Here is a 24,290-nt window from a genome sequence, read left to right on the forward strand (position 1 = left end):
ATGGGTATACAGCAGAGTTTTACAAAACCTTTAAAGAGGAACTAATACCAATACTTTTCAAGCTATTTCAGGAAATAGAAAAAGAGGGAGAACTTCCAAATTCATTCTACGAGGCCAACATCACCCTGATTCCTAAACCAGACAAAGACACTTCAAAGAAAGAAAACTACAGACCTATATCTCTAATGAACCTAGACGCAAAAATCCTCAATAAAATTCTGGCGAATCGGATACAAAATCTTATCAAAAAAATTGTACACCATGATCAAGTAGGATTCATCCCTGGGATGCAAGGATGGTTCAATATACGGAAATCAATAAATGTTATTCACCACATCAATAGACTTAAAAATAAGGACCATATGATCATCTCGATAGATGCGGAAAAAGCATTCGACAAAGTACAGCATCCCTTTATGTTCAAAACTCTCGAAAAAATAGGGATAACAGGAACATACCTCAACATTGTAAAAGCAATCTATGCTAAGCCTCAGGCTAGCATCATTCTGAATGGAGAAAAATTGAAGGCATTCCCTCTAAAATCTGGAACAAGACAGGGATGCCCTCTCTCACCACTTCTGTTCAACATAGTTCTCGAAACACTGGCCAGAGCAATTAGACGAAAGAAATTAAAGGCATAAAAATAGGAAAAGAAGAACTTAAATTATCACTATTTGCAGATGACATGATTCTATACCTAGCAGACCCAAAAGGGTCTACAAAGAAACTATTAGAGCTAATAAATGAATTCAGCAAAGTGGCAGGATATAAAATCAACACGCATAAATCAAAGGCATTCCTGTATATCAGCGACAAATCCTCTGAAATGGAAATGAGGACAACCACTCCATTCACAATATCCTCAAAAATAATAAAATACTTGGGAATCAACCTAACAAAAGAGGTAAAAGACTTATACAATGAAAACTACAGAACCCTAAAGAGAGAAATTGAAGAAGATCTTAGAAGATGGAAAAATATACCCTGTTCATGGATAGGCAGAACTAACATCATCAAAATGGCGATATTACCAAAAGTTCTCTATAGGTTTAATGTAATGCCAATCAAAATCCCAATGGCATTTCTTGTAGAAATAGAGAAAGCAATCATGAAATTCATATGGAAAAATAAAAGACCCAGAATAGCAAAAACAATGCTAAGCAGGAAGTGTGAATCAGGTGGTATAGCGATACCAGACTTCAAACTATACTACAGAGCAATAGTAACAAAAACAGCATGGTATTGGTACCAAAACAGGCGGGTGGACCAATGGTACAGAATAGAGGACACAGAAACCAACCCACAAAACTACAACTTTCTTATATTTGATAAAGGGGATAAAAGCATGCAATGGAGAAAGGATAGCATCTTCAACAAATGGTGCTGGGAAAACTGGAAATCCATATGCAACAAAATGAAACTGAATCCCTTTCTCTCACCATGCACAAAAGTTAACTCAAAATGGATCAAGGAGCTTGATATCAAATCAGAGACAAGGCATCTGATAGAAGAAAAAGTTGGCTACGACCTACACCCTGTGGGGTTGGGCTCCAAATTCCTCAATAGGGCACCCATAGCACAAGAGTTAATATCTAGAATCAACAAATGGGACTTGCTCAAACTAAAAAGTTTTTTTCTCAGCAAAAGAAACAATAAGAGAGGTAAATAGGGAGCCTACATCATGGGAACAAATCTTTACTCCTCACACTTCAGATAGAGCCCTAATATCCAGAGTATATAAAGAACTCAAAAAATTAGACAACAAGATAACAAATAACCCAATCAACAAATGGGCCAAGGACCTAAACAGACACTTCTCAGAGGTGGACATACAATCAATCAACAAGTACATGAAGAAATGCTCACCATCTCTAGCAGTCAGAGAAATGCAAATCAAAACCACCCTAAGATACCATCTCACTCCAGTAAGATTGGCAGCCATTATGAAGTCAAACAACAACAAGTGCTGGCGAGGATGTGGGGAAAAGGGTACACTTGTACATTGTTGGTGGGACTGCAAATTGGTGCAGCCAATTTGGAAAGCAGTATGAAGATTTCTTGGAAAGCTGGGAATGGAACCACCATTTGACCCAGCTATTTCCCTTCTGGGTCTATTCCCTAAAGACCTAAAAAGAGCATGCTACAGGGACACTGCTATATCGATGTTCATAGCAGCACAATTCACAATAGCAAGACTTTGGAAGCAACCTAGATGCCCTTCAATAGACGAATGGATAAAAAAAATGTGGCATTTATACACAGTGGAGTATTACTCTGCATTAAAAAATGACAAAATTATAGAATTTGGAGGGAAATGGATGGCATTAGAGCAGATTATGCTAAGTGAAGCTAGCCAATCCCTAAAAAACAAATGCCAAATGTCTTCTTTGATATAAGGAGAGTAACTAAGAACAGAGTAGGGAGGAAGAGCATGAGAAGATGACTAACATTAAACAGGGATGAGAGGTGGGAGGCAAAGGGAGAGAGAAGGGAAATTGCTTGGAAATGGAAGGAGACCCTCAGGGTTATACAAAATTACATACAAGAGGAAGTGAGGGGAAAGGGAAAAATAATACAAGGGAGAGAAATGAATTACAGTAGAGTAAGTAGGGTAGAGAGAGAAGAGGGGAGGGGAGGGGAGGGGAGGGGAGGGGGGATAGTAGAAGATAGGAAAGGCAGCAGAATACAACAGACATGAGTATGTCAATATATATGTAAATCAATGGAAGTGTAACTGATGTGATTCTGCAATCTGTATACGGGGTAAAAATGGGAGTTCATAACCCACTTGAATCAAAGTGTGAAATATGATATATCAAGAACTATGTAATGTTTTGAACAACCAATAAAAAATAAAAAAATAAAATAAAATAAAATTAGCAAAGAGTTTTTAAATCACATAACTAGTTCAATATACGGTAATTGGAGACATACGTGTCGAGGTGTCTCGTTATATCAGTGCTTATTTTAGTAAATGAGTTTCCTGACTTTTTCAATCACCAAGACTTTCTGGATTGTTGGCACTATTTTGCCATCTCATTCCCTTAAAATCAGTGTCTCCTTTTCCTCTCCCTACCCCACCCTCCCTCTCTTTCTCTCTTTCTGATAGCAATGGCTTACAGAAAGCATTGGTAACCAAATGTGAGAAAACAAAGCAAGAAAGAAGCAATAGATCCTTCTTTCAAATATTAGTTTTATAAACAGTAGTTCCATTTTTTATTTAGCCATTGTGTTCAATAAACTTATCATTATTTTTTTCATTTAGACCCTTAAGCTAAAATGAGGAAAAAAACGTAAGTGTAGATTTCTTCACATTTTCTTAAATCCTATTTTCGTTTTATGGAATTGTTTAACTGAAAGTGAAAAATCTTTCCTTATATAATTTTTAAAGGCTTTGCCATATTTTGAAACATGATTTCCCTGATGTCTGAGGGCCAAATGGTTTCCAGAGAAAGACCATCTTGGCTTTATGATGGAAATCAGTGGGTATATATAAGACTCAATGGAAAGAAATTTATTTTATAGGTAATATCATCTGCAACTATTGTATGCATCTATTTCAATATTCTGTTCTATGTTAAGAATTTGAGCTTTAGGTTATGACTTTTAGACAGGGAAATTCCTAGTGAAACTCCATAATGTGAGATCTCTGTGGAAAAACAAAACCCAGGTACTGAGCCCCGAGTTGCTTCCTCTCTCTTAAATACTCAGGAAAACAAGAACAAGGTGAAAAGTTGTAAAGACACCACAGGCTGGAAATATGTGTCAACAACCCCAGGAAGATTTTCAACTCTGCAAAGTGTAGATGGGCCCCATGGGGAGGCAGGAATAGAGCAGAAAGACAGCACGTTTCATGGGTCTCGCTGAGTCCCTACTTCAGCTAGGGGACTTTCTGGGGTAAGAGGTGGGTTGCCCCACTCTTATGGGGCAAACAGATTCATTTCCCAAGGTCAGCAAACCCTTCCCCCTTAAGAACAGTTTCTAGTTTTGTCAGGACTATAATGTCCAGTCATTCAATAGAACCAGAGTGGAAGTAGCAGGAATTGTTCAGTGAATGTCACTGAACCTACTGTGCATCTGTAGATGACAAGGAACATGTGAAGAATTCAGGATGAATGATAAAGGTGGCACAGTCTTTGTTATTTAATATATTAATAAACACACAAAAATTGTAATATAAAAGGCCTCCTACTTTAAAGACCGGAACGCTAATGGAGGCAGTTTCACAGACTGCCCTTGACCACATCCCTCCTCCATCCCTTCTGGTGACTTGTATCTAGGCTAGCTGCCACTCAGAGTGCAGGACTATGTCTTCCTTTTATTCTGGGGGTATGAATCCTTCTTGCTGGAGGGAAGCTACCAGGCCAGCCCTAGACAACCATCTTTTCAGATGTTCTTTTCATCTTTTTTATGTGAGAAAGTGAAAATTGTTTCTTTTCTGCTGTTATTTGGGCACTCAACAGGTGAACCTAAATCAAAATGAGACCAGGAACAAATCTGATAAAGGAGGAAAGAAAGAAAAATGGCTAGCTTGAGAGCAAAAGCCAGCCAGGCTGAATCCTGAGGACGCACCCGAGAGCCAGGCATCTGTGGCTGCTGCTGCTCCCCACACCATATTTCTAACAAAGAAGATCTGCAGTCACTCTGCATTCAGGCAGAGTCACGGGAGATAAATGAAACCGTGACCCAATAAATTTGGCCGGAAGAGCTGCACATTGACCAGTGTTCCAGTGGGAAATGAGCTAAAAGCCTCCGTGAGGGTTCCCAAGAGAAAGCACTAGCCATGGCGCTGCAGGTGAACAAGAGCAATGAGAGCGGGGAGGGGGAAACGTCACTCTCATTTTTTCTTATAAAAAGTCCTCTCTTATTCTCAAGTTCCTACTTCAGGTGACAGACAGCCACATGTTTTCCTATTGCAATGGGAAAATTGTAGGCTGTCCTGCTTGATCCCAACTGCCTTATGTTCATGCCCTTGTAAAGTTCTCTAAGTGGAGGGAAGACCTGTGACTTGCATATAGCGAATAGAACAGGGCATTTCTATTATGTTGCATGATAGAAGGCTATCATTATTTTACCTTTCACTGGACGATATTATTTTTTTATTTCTTCTTTCTAGATATACATAATCATATTTTGACATATGATTATGTATATTTTGACATATTATACATACATGGAGTATAACTTATTCTAATTAGGATCCCATTCTTGTGGTTGAACATGAGGTGGAGTTACACTGGTTGTGTATTCATATATGAACACAGGAAAGTTATGTCCCATTCATTCTGTTGTTCCTCTTCCCATCCATTCTCTTCATTTGCCTTTGTCTAATCTAGTGAACTTCTATATTTCCCTCCCCTCCCCCTTATTATGTGTTAACATCCACATATCAGAGAGAACATTCAGCCTTTGTTTTCTTGGGATTGGCTTATTTCTTTTAGCATGATACTCTCCAGTTCTATCCATTTACTGGCAAAGGCATAATTTCATTTTTATGGATGAGTAATATTCCATTGTATTGTGTATATATACCACATTTTCTTTATCCATTCATCTGTTGAAGGACACCAAGGTTGGTTCCATAGCTTAGCTTTTGTGAATTGAGCTGCTATAAACATTGATGTGGCTGCATTACTGTAGTATGCTGATTTTAAGTCCTTGGGGTATAAACCAAGGAGTGGGATAACTGGGTCAAACCGTAGTTCCATTCCACATAGAAAAAAATTCTTACAAGCCAACATTCTCTGGAGATTTTACTTGCTGCCTTGATAAAGAGGATATGTTGAGGAGACTTCAGGGGCTCTCTAAGAACTGGGGAAAGTTCCATCAAGGGCCAGTAAGGGGCCAAGATCTTTATTTTTTTTATTGGTTGTTCAAAACATTACATAGCTCTTGACATATCATATTTCATACATTAGATTCAAGTTGGTTATGAACTCCCAATTTTACCCCATATACAGATTGCAGAATCACATCGGTTAAACATCCACATTTTTACATAATGCCCTATTAGTAACTGTTGTATTCTGCTACCTTTCCTATCCTCTACTATCCCCCCTCCCCTCCCCTCCCATCTTCTCTCTCTACCCCATTTATTGTAATTCATTTCTCTCCTTGTTTATTTTCCCGTTCCCCTCACAACCTCTTATGTGTAATTTTGTATAACAATGAGGGTCTCCCTCCATTACCATGCAATTTCCCTTTTCTCTCCCTTTCCCTCCCACCTAATGTATCTGTTTGATGTTGATCTTTTCTTCCTGCTCTTCCTCCCTGTTCTGTTCTTAGTTGTTCTCATTATATCAAAGAAGACATTTGGTATTTGTTTTTTAGGGATTGGCTAGCTTCACTAAGCATAATCTGCTCTAGTGCCATCCATTTCCCTGCAAATTCCATGATTTTGTCATTTTTTAGTGCTGCTTAATATACCATGGTGTATAAATGCCACATTTTTTTATCCATTCATCTATTGAATGGCATCTGGGTTGGTTCCACAGTCTAGCAATTGTGAATTGTGCTGCTATGAACATCGATGTGGCAGTATCCCTGTAGTACGCTCTTTTAAGGTCTTCAGGGAATAGTCCGAGAAGGGCAATAGCTGGGTCGAATGGTGGTTCCATTCCCAGCTTTCCCAGGAATCTCCATACTGCTTTCCAAATTGGCCGCAGTTTGCAGCCCCACCAGCAATGTGCAAGAGTACCCTTTTCCCCACATCCTCGCCAGCACTTGTTGTTGTTTGACTTCATAGTGGCTGCCAATCTTACTGGAGTGAGATGGTATCTTAGGGTGGTTTTGATTTGCGTTTCTCTGACTGCTAGAGATGGTGAGCATTTTTTCATGTACTTGTTGATTGATTGTATGTCCTCCTCTGAGAAGTGTCTGTTCAGGTCTTTGGCCCATTTGTCGATGGGGTTATTTGTTTTCTTATTGTTTAATTTTTTGAGTTCTTTGTATACTCTGGATATTAGGGCTCTATCTGAAGTGTGAGGAGTAAAAATTTGTTCCCAGGATGTAGGCTCCCTATTTACCTCTCTTATTGTTTCTCTTGCTGAGAAAAAACTTTTCAGTTTAAGTAAGTCCCATTTGTTGATTCTTGTTATTAACTCTTGTGCTATGGGTGTCCTATTAAGGAATTTGGAGCCCGACCCCACAATATGTAGATCGGAGCCAACTTTTTCTTCTATCAGACGCAGAGTCTCTGATTTGACATCTAGCTCCTTGATCCACTTTGAGTTAACTTTTGTGCATGGCGAGAGAAAGGGATTCAGTTTCATTTTGTTGCATATGGATTTCCAGTTTTCCCAACACCATTTGTTGAAGATACTATCCTTCCTCCATTGCATGCTTTTAGCTCCTTTATCAAATATAAGATAGTTGTAGCTTTGTGGATTCTCTCTGTGTCCTCTATTCTGTACCATTGGTCCACCCGCCTGTTTTGGTACCAGTACCATGCTGTTTTTGTTACTACTGCTCTGTAATATAGTTTGAAATCTGGTATCGCTATACCGCCTGATTCACGCTTCCTGCTTAGAATTGCTTTTGCTATTCTGGGTCTTTTATTTTTCCATATGAATTTCATGGTTGCTTTAGGGCCAAGATCTTTAAAACTACAACTGTCAACAACCTGAGTGAGTTGATGCCTCCCCTGGAGCTTCTAGGTAATAACACAAACCCATTGCACCTTAATCTCAGCCTCAACAGACTTTGGGCAAGGGACCTACCAGCTGGGCCCAGACCCCTGTTCTATAGAAACTATAATAAGTGTAGTGTTCTAAGGCAATAAGTGTTGAAATTTTTTTAATATTTATTTTTTAGTTTTCAGCGGACACATCTTTATTTGTATGTGGTGCTGAGGATCGAACCCAGGCCACACGCATGCCAGGCGAGCACGCTACCACTTGAGCCACATCCCTAGCCCCTGTGGAAATTTATTACATAGGAATAGATAACTAATAAACCTATTAAAGTAACAATCACTTCCAGTTTAAAACTTATCAATTTTTCTTTTATTACCTCTGGATTGAAAGTCTTTCCTTATTTCAAAGTTTAAGAGAAATTCATCCATGTTTTCATATAATGCTTGTAATTTCATCTTTTGAATCTCTAACTCACTTGAAGTATACTCTTGTGTTTGGCATGAGATGTAGATCTAATTTTTCCAAATTGCTCCCCCTCCTCTGACCTCTCTGTCCTTACCCTGTTCCATCTTCCATACCACTGATTAATTCATATCCCCAAACACAGCTCCCCCACTTTCTCTAATCAGTGATCACAAATGGCTTCTTGCCACCTGTTGCATCAAGTCTGAAGTTCCATGAAATGTATAAATCAAAGCCCTTCTTGACATGCACAATCTAACATATTCAGTTCCATCTCCATCATCCTAAAATGCATCCATTTTCCAGTCTCTGAGGTAGCCTTCTAAATGTACCCCACATTTGAGGATTTTGCTAGTATTACCTTCCTTTTTCTTCCTGTACATGTTCTCAATTCTTTAAAATCCATATATTTTTTTCTTGATGTGACTGCACCACAATAGGATGCTGATTTTATTTTATTTATTTATTTTAAAGTCTACATACTTTTTAAAAAAATTTATAGTAGATGGACATAATACCTTTATTTTATTTTTATGTGGTGCTGAGGATCAAACCTTCCACCAAGGCACATTATAATAAAATTTCTTAAAATCAGTTTTAAAAAGAACAAGAGAGTAAAAGCCCATATTACATACCAGAAAATGAAGATAAGACTTATCAAAGACTTCTTACTGAAAACAAAGAAAGAAAGAAGACAGTAAATCATCATCATTACAGCACTGATTTAAAAAAAAACAGCTTTTGAAGAAAAATTGAGATTGTCTATGAAAAAAATGTAGACAATAAGCACAAAGCAAGAGACCCTTTAAATTGGTATGTAAACAGCCTGAGACAAAAATCCAATACCTCAAGATTATATTTTTAAAATCCTCTTAACAAACTAAGAATAGAAGAAAATTTCCTCAAATTAACAAAGGGTAGCTAAAAGAAATTTATATCTTAATTAGTGGTGAAGGTCTGAATGCTTACGCCTATGATCAGACACAGGCACAGATGTCCACTTCTATCACTTCTGTTCAGCATGATATTGAAATTCCTAGCCAGTGCAATAAGGCAAGAAAAAACATATAAAAGGCACACAGATTGGAAAAGAGGTATAACCATTTTTATTGACAGATGGGTATGATGATCTATGAAGAAAGATCTAAGAAGTCTACAAAAAGCTACCAGAATTAGTATGTGTGCTTAGCAAGGTCTCTATATGTTAAGTCAATATACAAAAAATAACTATATTTCCATATGCCAGAAACAAAAACTCAAATAAGTTTTTATTTTTAAAAAATATAATTTACTAGATATGTTGAACTTGTTTTCATATAGTTCTTGTCCATTTGTATTTCTTCTTTTGAGAATTGTGATTTCACCTCACTCCAGTTAGAATGGCAATCATGGAGAATACAGATAATAATAAGTGCTGATGAGGATGTGAGGGAAAACATACATCATACATTTTGGATGGGACAAAATTAATACAACCTTTAAAAATCAGTATGATGTTTCCTCAAAAGACTAGGAATGGCCCCATATGACTCAGCTATCCCACTCCTTGGTATTTATCCAAAAGAACTAAAATCAGCATTCGAGGGCTGGGGTTATAGCTCAGTTGGTAGAGCACTTGCCTAGCATGTATGAGGCACTGAGTTTGGTCCTCCGCACCACATAAAAATAAAATAAAGGTATTGTGTACATCTACTATAAAATTTTTTAAGTATATAGACTTTAAAATAAATAAATAAAATCAGCATACTGTTGTGATACAGTCACATCAATGTATTTATAGCAGCACGATTCACTATACCCAGGTTATGGAACCAGCCTAGGTTCCTATCAACAGATGATTAGATAAAGAACTGAATCTATACCCAAAGGAGTTTTACTCAACCATAAAGAAGACTGAAATTATGGCATTTTTCCAGTGAAGGAATGGAACTGGAGAACATCATGCTAAGTGAAATAAGCCAGACTCAGAAAGTCAAGGGTTGGCTGTTTCCTCTCCTATGTGGGGGATAGAGCAAAATAGGGGAGGTGGGAAGGTGGGGTACCATGAAAATGGAAGGGAAATCAGAGGAATGGAGAAGGGGGGGTTGAGGGGGCAGGAGAATGGGTGGGAAAGGGTAATGACAGTGAAATGAAGTTGGCCCAATTGTCTGTGTCTATGTGTGGATTTACCATGAAGTTCACGTTTTTGTGTTCCTATAAGGGACCAAGTTATAAAACCAATAAATAGATGAGGGAAAGCCAGGAGACTAGAGGAGGGGGGATGATGGGATAAAAGAGCAAGGAAGGAGGAGATACTGGGAACTGAAATAAAACAGATTATATTCCATGCATGTGTGATCATATCGAAATGAAACCCACTGTTATATATAACTATAATGCACTAATAAATATTCATGTGCGTGTGTGCGTGCACGCACACACACACACACACACACTGGAGAGAATAGAGAAAAAGATTCATCCTCACCGGCACTTATTATTTTGTAGATATAATTTACTAAGCTATCTAAAAGGGGTTCTTAAGGATAATTTCAACCAAATGTGTGCAAGATCTGTGCACTGCAATGCACAACATTATGAAATTAAAGCTGACCTAAACAAGTGGGCACCAATACCATGTTTTTTAACTAGAAGACACTGTATTGTTAAGAAGTAAATTCTTCCCAAATTTTTCTGTAGATTCTATACAAACCTAGTAACAATACAAGCAGATGTAGAAATTGAAAAGCCCATCTTGTGGAAAGGAACATAACCTAGAACCATCCAAACAACTTCGAAAAAGAATAAAGTCAGGATTTGCACCACCTAATTTAAAGACTTAAGGTAAAGCTACAGTAAGTATATAGACAGTGCACTATTAACAGAAGGGTAGACTATAATTCAACAGAACAGAATAGCAAGTCCAGAGATAGACCTATGTAGAGATGGCTGATGAATTTTTAGCAAAACCCTCAGAGTAATTTAATATGGAAAAGATTATCCTTTCAACAACTTTTGCTGGAGCAATTAGATAGCCATATGCAAGAAATGGAGCCTTCAGTCTCTTACTACCAACAAAAGATAACTCAAAATTGTTCACAGATTTAAATGTAGGAGCCAAAATTTATGCAAATATACTCATAAAGTTGGTGATATTCCATGTAAGCTATAACTCAATAATATTAAGTGTATATAATCTCCATTATTGTACACCATGTTTTTGTTTATATCATATATATGAAAAGAATGAGTTGAAGTTCTCTTCTTTTAGAAAAATAGTTCTTTATAAAGTACTCAGTTCAAATGATGACCTCATCTAGGATCCCTAGGGTCTATCATAGGAAATGATGTTTCTGTTTTCGGGAATGTTCCTATATGCATTCCCATATCCACCAGAGGCTTCATCTATTGCTACATTTAGAAATAGTTGCAATGTTCAAATTTCAAACAATCATTAATACAATTACCTCAAGAGACCATTTATGAAAAACTTCAAGCAAAGTACTTAAGGTAAAAATTGAACAACATAAAAATAAAGAAGCGACAGAAGAACTATGCTATAGCAAAGTCAGATTGCTCCCTCCCTATTTCTTTAGAGCCCAGTGCATGCAAATGTAATTCTAATCTATGTCTGATGTAAGCTTTGGCCTCCTGCAAAAAAAAAAAACAGCAGCCAAGCCATTCCTGGGAAAACTGACTGCTGAGCCTGGATTGTTGTTCTATTAACAATATCTGAATATAATCCTGCCTGATATGGTTGTTGATACGATTGCACGACTTCCTAAGCAACTGGCTGTTAATTGTCTCCAGTAGAAAAATAGCACTGCTAGATGAGGTAAATGAAAATAAATTAGCATGCTCTTGGAAGAGAAGGATCTTTCTCATGATTTTCTCTGATCTTTCTAAGCAGAAAAGAAAAATAAAATGCATTAGTCTAGAGTATCCCCTACTTCTTCTTACTTGAAGTATAGCCAGGACATTCAGAAATATCTCGTTGTTTTAACCTTAACTATTCTCTCTTTCACCTGTTCACTTTATATATTTTTTTCATTGACTCCTACTTGTTTTCTTTCTCTTTTCATATTCTCTTTTCAATATTATACAGAACAGTTCATAGATATATGAATGAACTAACTAACTTCAGGCCACTATTGGGACCAACCAGTGAAATCATCTCTCTCTCTAGTACCTCAGTTCCTGTCCTAGCTGCCTGCCTGAATCTCTTTGCATTTGCTTGGTCTTTACTGGAGCTCAGGGGACTCCTTAAATAAAGGCCTAGAGAAGTCATCTCTGTGTGCAACTGCCTCCCTCCATAATTTAATAGAGAATTTCAGCCTTTCCCAACCCTGTGCATGGAAAAGCCTAGTTATTTGGCCTTCAGCTACTATCCCATGGACTATGAAAAGATAGTACTCTTTTAGCATTTTCACAGTTTATTGTTTACTCAATTTCTTTGCTTGCTTTGTGTGCAAGCAAAACACTCATTCTGAAATCCATAGCTTTGTATGACAGGATTTAGCCAATTTTCAGCATCTAATTATTCACATAACCTCACCGATAACCCATGGCATTACAATTTTTCTGTTCTTAGCTCTTTAACTCAGGTTTGCCCAAATGGAGCCCATGTGTGCTAATCACATAATAAATGCTCTTTAGACCATAATCTGATATTAGCTGTATAGAGCCCTCGTACCTGGAATGCCATAGAATTTTAATGACTTTTAAATAAGGCTTCTAATGAATATCTCCTGCCATGTAACAACTGAGTGATTTTAAATTTTGGATTTAAAATTAGGTGGCATTCACCCTTAGCTTTTCAAACCCTTTATTTTTAAAGGAAATATTTTCACAGGTGGATCCCTTGTTTCCCAGACCACTTCTCTCTCCTGGGTTCACATTTCCATTTCCACCTGCTGGCTAAACACTGCTATCCAGACGTCCTGTCCTCCAGGCCTCTCAAACTCAGCACGTGGAAATGCTCGCCCGCCACCTCCCCTACCTGGGTCTGTTACCCATGCAGAGACACCTGACGCTTCTCTCTCCTTCAGTTCTCATTGTCTCCCACCAATTCTACTTCTGGAATAAACCTCATGTTTGCTCCCTCTTCCCTGTTTCCCCTTCAAGGTGTTGGGTCTCGCCTTCCTGGACTTCAGCAATATATTTAACAGGTCCTCCTACCTCAGGCTCTGTCTTCTCCATCAGGAGTCATGCCAATCTACTCTCCCCACCTTTTTTTTTTTTTTTTTTTTTTTTTGGACAGGGTCTCAATAAGTTGCTTAGGGACTAGGTTGCTGAGGCTGGCCTCAAATTTGTGATCCTCCTGTCTCAGCCTCCAGAGCTGCTGGGATTTCAAGTATGCATCACCATGCCTGGCTCTCCTCTCCATTTTTATTCAAGCCTTTTCAAAAACTCTCCCTTTCTTGCCACATAAGGTCTGTACCCCTTCCCGTGGCTGAAATAGCACTTCCTGTGCTTGCCCCTATCCCCCCACACATACACTTGATGTTCTCTCAAAGCCCCTTAGCTCCGGCCCTCTGTACGTGCCACACCCCCTCATTCTTGGCTGGGTAGAGGGCTTTGGCTGGGCTTGCATTTTTATGATCCTATAAAAAGAAAAGCTGGCATAATGAATTTGAAAAGAATTTAGATAAAAATGATTTGTAACTTTTCACTTTAAATCAAAGATTATTACCCAGTAATATTCACGGTTGGTACTTTATAAATAAAGGTTCATTCAGTCAGGGTAAACTTAACACCTGAACAGCCTCCCAGTAAGGTTCTAATTTATGTTACCTAAAGCTGTAAAATGAAGGCACATAGAGACTGTGATACCTGTGCATCAGAAAACAGCAGCTATTGACTATGCATTCAGGTTCAGTTTCATTGCACACAATTTCAGAAAAAAAAGGAAGAATTTAGTTAATATTCAGGAATCATCTTTGAATAATAAAAGGAATGGTAGCTCTAGAAATAATCCCTCAATAACATACTTGAAATTTGGGACTAGTATACCATGTAAAAGATATTCCAAAAGAAAAAAAAAAACTCTGCAAGGCAAAATTGGATTTACGTATTACTTTATTCTGCAAACACAGCACATGCCAGAGGCCAATCATCTCAGTCTTTGCTCTGTAAAACTAAGGACTGAACTGACAATTTCCAGATCCGTCTACCGTTTTGAGTCACAGCAGTCAGGTTTTCCTGTGTCCGTCACAATAAGGTCCATGTCTCAGCAGTTTGCAGTGAGCGTGTATTCCTCCTTCGTGGCTGCGTGGGTCATCCATAGATCTTCAGGGTTTGGAGCGACTCAGGTTCAAGCCTGTTCCATGTGACTTTCATTCTGGCTAAGGGATGGGGGAGTGCAAAAGGCCAATCCATACCACAAAAGCACATTTAAAGCCTCTGCCGGAAGGTGGTATGTGTCATATCTGATGACATTCAACTGGTGAAAACAAATCTCGCGGCCTAAGCAAATACAATGGAGCAGAGAAATATACATCACCTATGGGAGGCACGGCAAGTCACTGCTAACTGGGGGGTGGGGGGTGGGGGTGCGTCACCCTTTTACAGAGGGAGTGGGGGCACTGGGAACAGTAAGGTGCCACAATTCCTTTGACATAATTTTTGATCTACCCGTTTTTGGTTTGTCCCTCTGTGTACGGTCAGGATTCCCCTGTTCCAAACAGGTGCAAGAATCAGCTTTACCTTCAGCCTTACTTACTTCAGTGTTGGATACCACCAGGACAATAGCTGACACCATCCCTTAATCTCTCAAACTATCCACCATGATGGGCACGACTCAGGTGTTACCTAAGGGCCTTCACAACTCAGAGTGTCCCCTCCCCTGAAATACCATTGAACTTCTTGTCTGCATTCTTTACTTTGACTCTTCCCTTTTTAAAAATGTTTTTATTAGTGCATTACAGTTAGACATAATATTGGGGTCTATTTTGACATAATCATGCGTGCATAGAATATAGTTTGCTCCACTTCAGTTCCCAGTACTTCCTCTCTCCCTCCCTTCCTCCTCCTTCCTGTTCCCCTTTCTCTACTCAACTGGTCTTCCTTCTGTTTATTTATAGTTTTTTTAATTGGTGCTTTATAGATATACCCAAAGGTGAAACTCACTGTGGCATATTCCTAGATGGACACAGCATAATTTGGCCAATTTCATTCTGTGGCTCCTCCCTTTTCCCATCCCTCCTCTGTTGCCCCTCTATCCCCTTCCTGATCTTCTTGTATTTCTATATGATCCCTAACCCCATTTTCTACCCATTTTTTTTTTGCTCTAACTGCCACATGTGAGAGAAAACATTGATCCTTGACTTCCTGAGACTGCTATCATGATATTCTCCAGTCCTATCCATTAACTAGCAAATACCATAATTTCATTCCTTTTTATGGCTGATTAAAATTCCATTGTGTGCATATACCACATTTTCTTTATCCATTTGTTTGTTGACAGGCATCTGGATGGGTTTCATAGCTTGGCTATTGTGAACTGTGCTGCTATAAACATTGGTATACGCGTATCGCTACAGTATGCTGATTTGAGTTCTTTTGGACAAATACTAAGGAGTAGAATAGCTGGATCATACGGTGGTGTCATTCCTATTCTTTTGAGGAATCTCCATGCTGCTTTCCAAAGTAATTGTACCAATTTGCAGGACCACCAACCATGTATGAATATACCATTTTCCCCACATCCTCACCAGCATTTCCAATTATAATAGGAAATATATATATATATATATATATATATATATATATATATATATATACACACATGATAGTAGTGATGCAGCCACATCATTGTTTATAGCAGTTCAATTCACAATAGCTAAGCTTTGGAACCAGTCTAGATGCCCTTCAACAGCTATGTGAATAGACGTGGTATATTTACACAGTGGAATATCACTCAGCCTATTATTGATATTCTTGATAATTGCCATTCTAACTGGAATAAGATGAAATCTCAAAATGGTTTTAATTTGCGTTTTCCTAGTTACCAGGGATGTTGAACATTTTTTCATATATTTGCTGGCCATTTGTGTTTCTTCTTTTGAGAAATGTCTGTTTAGTTCTTTTGCCCATTCATTGATTGGGTTATTTGGGGTTTTTTAATTCTCTCTGTACAACTCTTTAATATGTCTTTTCCTTCACTTTATTTTACAGTCCCTTTAAAAGATAGTTCTAAGTACACATTTTTGAGTTGCCATTTACTTTCTCTCAGAACACTGATTACTGCTCTCTTTGTTACAGCTGCCATTGATGTTGTTGATCAATGGACTAGCATTCTAATTTTTCTGTTCCAGGAGCTGGTATTTTTAAAGCTATCGCCATATCTTTGATGTTATGCAATTTTAAAACTGAATCTTCAGATCTTTTTATTTGTCCTGGCTGGTAGAAGTTGTTCTTCCTATATTAATAAATTCTTACATTTCATGAAATCGAGACAATTACTAGTCATTATCTCCTTAGATAATTTGTCTTCTTCATGATCATTATTCTTTTCATTGGGGACTTGAATTAGCTGTCTGTTGAAACTTTTCATGTTTTCCCTCGGATCTCTTAACTTTCTTATATTTTCCATTCCCATCTGTTTTTCTCAATTCTTGTCTTAATGGTTGTTTAACCTATTCATTGAGTTTTTAGAAATACATTGTTACTTTCTAAAACTGTCTTTGGTTTTAGAAAAGACAGTTTCTTTCTTTTTGATGATTTCTTGTTTCTTACTGTTTTTGTAAGAAACAGTAAGAAATTATGCTTTTTTTTTCCCTTTGGACATTTTACAATCCATAACTGAGCATTCCAATATTTGAAAAGTGATTGGGCACTAAATAAATTACTTTTGTTTCACTGAGTCTTGCCAGTGGGTATGATCTCTGATAATGAGCTAATAATTGGTTGATGTTAAGTACTCTGGGATCCAAATGGAGGGTGTGTTCCTCCGGAGTTTGTGTATCCTTTGGAAGATGCTAGGGGCACCAGCCTTCATGGTCCTCAACTTGGTCCTCTCCAGAGTTTCTGGTTCAGTTCTTAGAACTTGCCACTCACTCAGGGGGTGGCCTAAAATTGCCAGGCTGGTATCTCTGTTTGTTATAAGACATCCTTGTCTTTTACATTTAGATGAGAGTGCTTCACCCTCATCTCAGCATTTGGTTTTTATTTCTTCTTGTGTTTTCTCTTTGGACTTGATTTTCCTCATTTTGAAGCCTCCAGGAAGGCAATACATTTTTTTTTTTATTTGCAAGAACTCTTATATTCAAGTGAGAAAACCTCTCAGAGTATCTAATCTACCGTATTGCCAGCAGTGGATGTCTTTGTGATATTTTTTACTCTGGGTTGATGGCTGTGCTCCTAATAGCTGAGCTTGCCAAGAGTGAAAATTCTCCAATAAATGAACCATGACTTAAATTATTTTAAATTTAGAACATCAGAGTTAGAACACTTAGACTTTCTTGCCTATAACAGGACTGGTTTGCTCAGCTAATGGCTACAGAATGCTGATAGAATTGTGGGATTCAGTTCAGTCTGCTCTGCCTGAGGGTGCCAATAAATCTGCTACCACTGCTGAAAAGTTTACATAAAATATCAATCTTGTTGAATGATGAGTTAATGCTACAAAGTCATGCAGAAAGGCTAACATTTATAGTTACAAATACTTAGCTAGTGTGGCTGAATTGCTAAGGTTTTACTCTAACTTGATTTATACTCAAGAGACTCCTCAAGTGAGCATTATTATTGTTGATCTGTACCAGCTTTATTCTGATACTTATTATTCTATACCTTATTTTTTTATTCATGGAATATCCCTAAGTCCTTTTCTTCCCCAAACAGAAAATAATACCAAACTGCTAAATGAACAGGTTTTTGTGAATAAAACACAATAGTGTCTGTAGAGATGAGAGTCTTTTACAAGGATATACTATCATGAAGTACAGTGTCTGGATTGAAAATATTAATTTGTCAAGAGAGTGAATTATGGCCTGTATGAAAAACAATCACACGATTCTGATAATGTGTTAAAAATCAGGGTTTTCTGATCATAAATTAGGTTCTTGATTTAGGAACTTTAACAATTTCTAAGTCATGCATAAAAGTACAGCAGACTCTAAGAAACTGCCTGCCTCCACCCATCCATGCAGAGAACCAGGTAGCCAATATTTTAATAAACACATCCCCTTAGAATTACACTGAATTGTGCTGCATAGCAAATCATGTATTTACTTGAGCTCTTATAGTATTATTGCCAAAAGTGTGGATGTTACCGACAGGAGACTGGAATGAATAAAGGAGCTGATTCAGGCAAGAATCAATAAAACACACTTATACAGATTCGAAGTTCACATCCAGTAATGAACCAGCTGGCATAAGTCTTCCACCTTAGTTCTGCACAAAGCACTCTCTGCAGCCTCCTTACCAATTATGTCCTTAAGGAGTGAATAAATTTATTTACCCTTGTTTAAACACACGCATGATAGCCCTGTGTACATTTCAACCATTCCAGTTGCAGTTCAAAAAGCTGTATGTGCACACAAGATAAATCAAAGTTAAAACATATTAAGTGAAATGACATTTCAACGCTTGCACTTTCTACCTTTAAAAACCAATAACGAGCCAAAGATATCCTTGACTATGATCTATAATTATTGAGTTCTGAATCTTTTTTGCGTTGATATTTCAGAGATTAACTTAGAAAAGCCTACCAGAGATAATGATTCGACCTCTTAGCAATTTAAATCTACTGCGAAAGCTTAACGAAGAAGTCTAAACTAAGTCCTTTGAATCTTGACATTTTTTTCTTTCTCTAAAAATCTTATTTTCATGGAAAATATATTTAAACTTCAAGAAGACTTTTGATGGACAATTTGTGATATTTAAATGCATTTTAAAATTCATGCTCAAAGTTTCATTACCAAAAACTAGCATCCATCAACTTGGCAGAACACAAAATGTAAGAAAACCTAATTAAGCCCTGATTTTTTAAAAAATATTTTTTGTTGTAGATAGACACAATACCTTTATTTTGTTTATTTAGTTTTTTTTTAATGTGGTACTGAGGATCGAACCCAGTGCCTCACACATGCTAAGCAAGCACTCTATTATTGAGCTACAATCCTAGCCCCTGATTTTTTTTTTAAGTGAAGTAAGGAGATTTTAAAAGACCTCAAGGTGAGTGAAGAAAAAAGAGGAGTTTGAAATGTAAGAAAAGATCTTCAAGTATTTCTTTTCATCTTCAATTTTATTCTCTTCATTGCTTTTCTTTTGTTTTGAAAAAGCTGATGAGAACACATCTAAATGTATCTGGAAAGTGTCACAGGGAATTTAAGTCAGTTCTTAAGAGAACTGTTTATCATGGGATAAACGAAATGCTTTTTTATTTCAAATTCTGTTTGAATGCTTATTCTATCAAAGGATAGACTGACAGACCAAGAAAAACCCCACCTCATGACTTGTGATGGGAACAGACAACCACCACTTCATAGTTTTTCAAATAACATTATTAGGTTACAGTGAATAATGACATCAAAACTGCACTGTTCAGTTACAAAATCCTCCGTCCAATTCAGGACTTTAAAATTGTTTTCTATGTAGATATGTCCAAGTTAGTAAAATGTTTATCTAGATAAGGAAATTCCACAATGTCTTTTGGAGACATCTCTCTGATTACACTAAGACCAACAAAACCCTACAACTGAAGTCCCTCTCCAGGCTTCTACTTGCACAAACTCTGCTGCTCACAAAGCTGCTTTCAGGATGTAAGGACTAAGTCATAATTAATGTCTTCTAATAGATAAGCAACACAGAACTGAGAGCAGGGATAAAGTTATCCATTTTAAAACAGGGATGTGTAAACGTTTTACAGTAAGTAACTATGGAACACAAGGCCATATCTTTTAATTATGACTGTCTTTCTGTATGTTATTCCACAACACTGAAGTGTGTTTGAATAGAAGTAGGTGTTCTTTGTGTTTTTGTCAGTAAATAGCTTCTTGTCATTTGCCTACTGCATGAAAAATATGCTCAGACAGAGTTTCACAGCCTATTCAGTATAAATTCATATCCCTTCATATTTCAGAATTTCTACATAGGTCTAGATATAAATTAAGCACAAATTTTTCCACGTTTCGAGGGGAAAAAAATTAAGTGATTAAAAAGCATTTGTTATTCATAATACTAAAGTCATTTTCTATCTCATTTTATATATCATAATGAATTAAATGGCCAGAAACCCAACTGTAGACTTAAATTAAAAGGAAACCAAAAAGAAAGAACCCAGAAAAAGGGAGGCTGCATAGTGACAAGAGTCCATCTCCCCTCGTGCCAGTGAAGTTTTAGCTGTGAGCATGCTCAGACACATGGGAGGCTCTGGAGTTACTATATCAGAACTCCTTCTGAGGTGTAAGGAGGATACGTCTAATAACTCAATCGCTGTAAGCCTATTGTTATTTTTCTGATATTAAACATCTCTCCAGGCTCAGATTGATTGCAATGCTCCTTCTACTTCCTTTCATCGTTCTGATAGATGTCAAAGGTAAGGCTGCTGCTTTCTCACTTTAAGTAAGAGTAATTCCCAAAGAATATAAAAAATTCTATTTAGCTCTATGTATGGTATTCACAATAGACTCATGGCAGTCTTCGAAAAATAGACAACAATTTTGCGTTTCATTATCATTATCCCTAACTGCTGGTAGCCCCATACAGCCTAGCAATTTCTGGATGCAACAAATTTTTCATAGAAACTTGCCTTTTATGTGTTATTAAAGCCGTAGATGAAATAACTTTTAAAAACAATGCTTACTATATCAATTATAACAGGGAAACTACTTTTAGTATTTGTTTTTGTAAAGTAGGATAAATTGATAAACTAAAACTTTATTTGTAAAAATTGAACCTGTTGTAATATGTCTATAAACAAAAAAATGTAATTGTTAGTAACTGTTTTATTATTAATACAAATTAGGAACTGTAAAGTCATAGAAATCTAAAACACAGTATCTCTCCCTAAAAATTAACCTTTATAAAACAAAGTTATCCAAAAAAATCTACAAAAATGACTTAAGATTGTGAAGTGTCTTCACAGAAGTAATTGATTTTGATGTTATTCTGATTTTTTTGTACAATAAATGTATGGAAGATGATATGTCATGAGCTTTGTAATGTTTTGAACAACCAATAAAAAAAATAAAAAAATAAAAAGCCAAATGACAGAAAACAAATCTACAAAAGTGCATCTATTTATATAATTCTTTATTTTTAATTTGAGGCAATTTTAATTTAGTCAAACTGCTCATTTTTAAATCAGTGACATTTTTTGGAAAGCTGACAAAAAAAAATTAAACTTAAATCTTCACCTGACTTTAAAGAAAGAAACTTGTTTTGTTGTGAGCTCATATACTTAAAATCTACTCATCACATCCATGGTATACTGGGCTTATCATTATCATAATTAAAAAATGCACTTATTTCAATTCATAATTTTTCTTCAAGACTTTTGATAAGCCTCAGAGAATAAACATTAGAATTTAAAATTATTTTTGTTTTCTGAGAAATCCTTTTCTGGTTTTTAAGATACTTAATGTTATTAGACGTATTCCAAATAGACATTTAAATCATAAAATAAAGTCACATATTTATGAGCATAAAGGCAAGATGTACACGCATAAAATGTAATATTTAAGAATATCTAATAAAAGATTATAAAATACTTAAATTTTATTTTGAATTTGAAGTGTTACTAAATTATCCTTTCAAATTATTTCAAAATATTGTCTCCAAGCACAATTTTTATTCTGTGTTTCAATCTCTCTTACATGAAAACCTAGGGAGAAACAATCTATGAACTCATCTTGCCTGAAATACAGTTGTAGAAAGCAGTCTATTTCTTTGATTTAAGATCTTACCTCAGAAGTTCATGTCCTGTCCATATTTGTAATATTCAATTTTATAGCATTTTTAAGAATGAAGAGTTAAAAGTTGGTTTCTGGATTTAAGATCCATCATAGAGATCACCAGTGCCCTTAAAAATGCCCAGTTCTGTAACTGTAACTGCAGTTAACCAGTTTCATTCTACTCTGCTTCTGCTCATGATAATATATCTATCTGATTTTGCTTAAACCCTATAAGGCAAAAAAAAAAAAAACTATCTCTAAAGTAGTGGTTTCTGATTTGCTATAATGTAATGGCATTCTTTAAATAAACAAAAAAAAGTTCTAAGCAAATCATTTTGTTTTATTTCTAAGTAAATGAAATTTCTAATGCCAAATACCAGGTCCACAGTACCAACTAATAAAGGTTTATTGGTTAATTCTATTTCTTTAGAAAATTTTATTTTCTAATTTTATATCATCTTTGATTACTAATTTAAACCTTTATATTAATAATAATTCATTTCCAAAATAATTATTGATCCATGCTGTGATATCTTTTCTCTACTTGTGGAAATAAGTATTTGCTACATAATTAAACTGTTTTCTTTTTCACAATATAATCGTAGATGGCTATAGTCGTAAGGTTCTTGATAATAATCAAAGAAGGGTCATTAAGAATTATATCAGAGTGAAGATTGCTTTAAAATTTAAATAAACATTTGTGCTAGACTCTTAAAGCAGTCTAAACAAAATGAAAAGTTAGAAATATGATGATTGTCTTCTATTTTCAGGCCATGATCACCCTGGAGTGAGTGTCTGGAAATGAATAAAACTGAGTATCTACTCACAGAAACAGATAACTAGAGATAATATTCTTATACGTGTTTTATCATTAATTTATTCATTGTGCATTCTTAAGCCACCTTTTTTAAATGTTGTTGATGAACTAATTAGGGACAATATTACAAACCAAAATCAAGTGCTTGCATAGGAAATTAAAGTATCAAGTATTAAGGATGCTACTGGATAACTACCAATAGCTACTTATTCAAATAATTTACTAACCTTCAAAAAATGCCTTCATGCAAAGCAGAGCCTGATTAGGATCCTGCAGTGGGCAGTGTTCGACTGCCCCCTAGCGGCCAAGTTCAAGGTATGCCTTGGACGGTCCTTTCCAAGCGATGTCAGTTATCTTGGTCGCTAAGACTTGAGAAAAGGCTTTCCAACTGCATTTCCATTTCGCACAATTACATCCATGCTGTGGGGAGTGTAAAAATCAATTCTGCTTCAGGCCAATCATCCTAAAGGGCTAAAGCTGTACTGCTAATAAGAAAGAAACTCAGCTGCTTAAGGTGAATGGAGCCCTCTGTAATAGAGAAAGTTGGGGAAACCCAGAAACCAAGGCTTCCTACCTGTGAGATCTCAATGCACTAGCTAAATACATATCCCAGTAGATATTTACTCACTTGCTGGTTGTACTGTGAGTGAATATGATCAGGTGTAATAAAAGTTTTAAGGCCTCTCATTGAAGTGGCAAAATTGTCTACCACTCAAAGGTTAGAGACAAAATTGAAGGTGCTGCTTTTCAATAAGTGAGTTTAAAAAGTTACACATTTTATTCCTGGAAAATAGGGTCCTAAACAGAATTCAATTAAGAAGGAAGAATGCTTTTACATAACTATGAAACTATTAAAGCACTTTTTAAAAGGAATTTATACCTATTTAAGAAGCCCAAATGTCCTGGTTTACTTATCTGGTAAATACATGATTTATTCATGAAGAATGAACATGCTTATTTTACATGAGAAATAATGGTGCTTCTAGAATGGCAATATGTAAATCAATGGAAGTGTAACTGATGTGATACAGCAATCTGTATACGGGGTAAAAATGGGAGTTCATAACCCACTTGAATCAAACTGTGAAATATGATATATTAAGAACTATGTAATGTTTTGAACGACCAACAATAAAAAATTAAATAATAATAATAATAATGGTGCTTTTAGAGGTACAGTTACCTTAGGAGGGGGGATCTCTCTTGCATGTTTTATTCACGTTACATCAGTTTCTCACCCCTATACTTCCAGGGATGAGAAGGGTCCCTTCCGGGATTTAGCATGTATTTTAAAAACTAAAGCTTGCTATGATGGTCAGCACTGTTAAATGCCTCTGAAAAGCACCCTAAAACCAAAATAAAATAATTGATTTAGTGCTTGTGTGATAAGCTTTAATATTAGAAAGGAATTGTAACTGAAAAGTTAACTTTATTGTGAAATCAAGGGCCATTAAAAGATGTTCAACATGATTGAGAATATTCTGGCCCTGGGACTGGTGTTAT

General features: G+C 36.4%; 1 protein-coding gene across 1 annotated transcript in view; it reads left to right on the plus strand.

Moving 5' to 3' along the window:
- Nucleotides 1-20,570: 20,570 nt before the first annotated feature.
- The window catches only part of RXFP2 (relaxin family peptide receptor 2), a gene marked incomplete at its 5' end in the record, with an annotated part of 62,675 nt that continues 58,955 nt past the window's right edge, over nt 20,571-24,290 (plus strand). The window contains one exon of the mRNA XM_081308640.1: nt 20,571-20,613. Coding sequence (XP_081164766.1) covers nt 20,571-20,613 — 43 coding nt within the window. The remainder of the gene's footprint in view (nt 20,614-24,290) is intronic.

This window comes from Spermophilus citellus (genome assembly GCF_964194105.1).
Source record: "Spermophilus citellus genome assembly, chromosome: 1".
Lineage (NCBI taxonomy): Eukaryota > Metazoa > Chordata > Mammalia > Rodentia > Sciuridae > Spermophilus > Spermophilus citellus.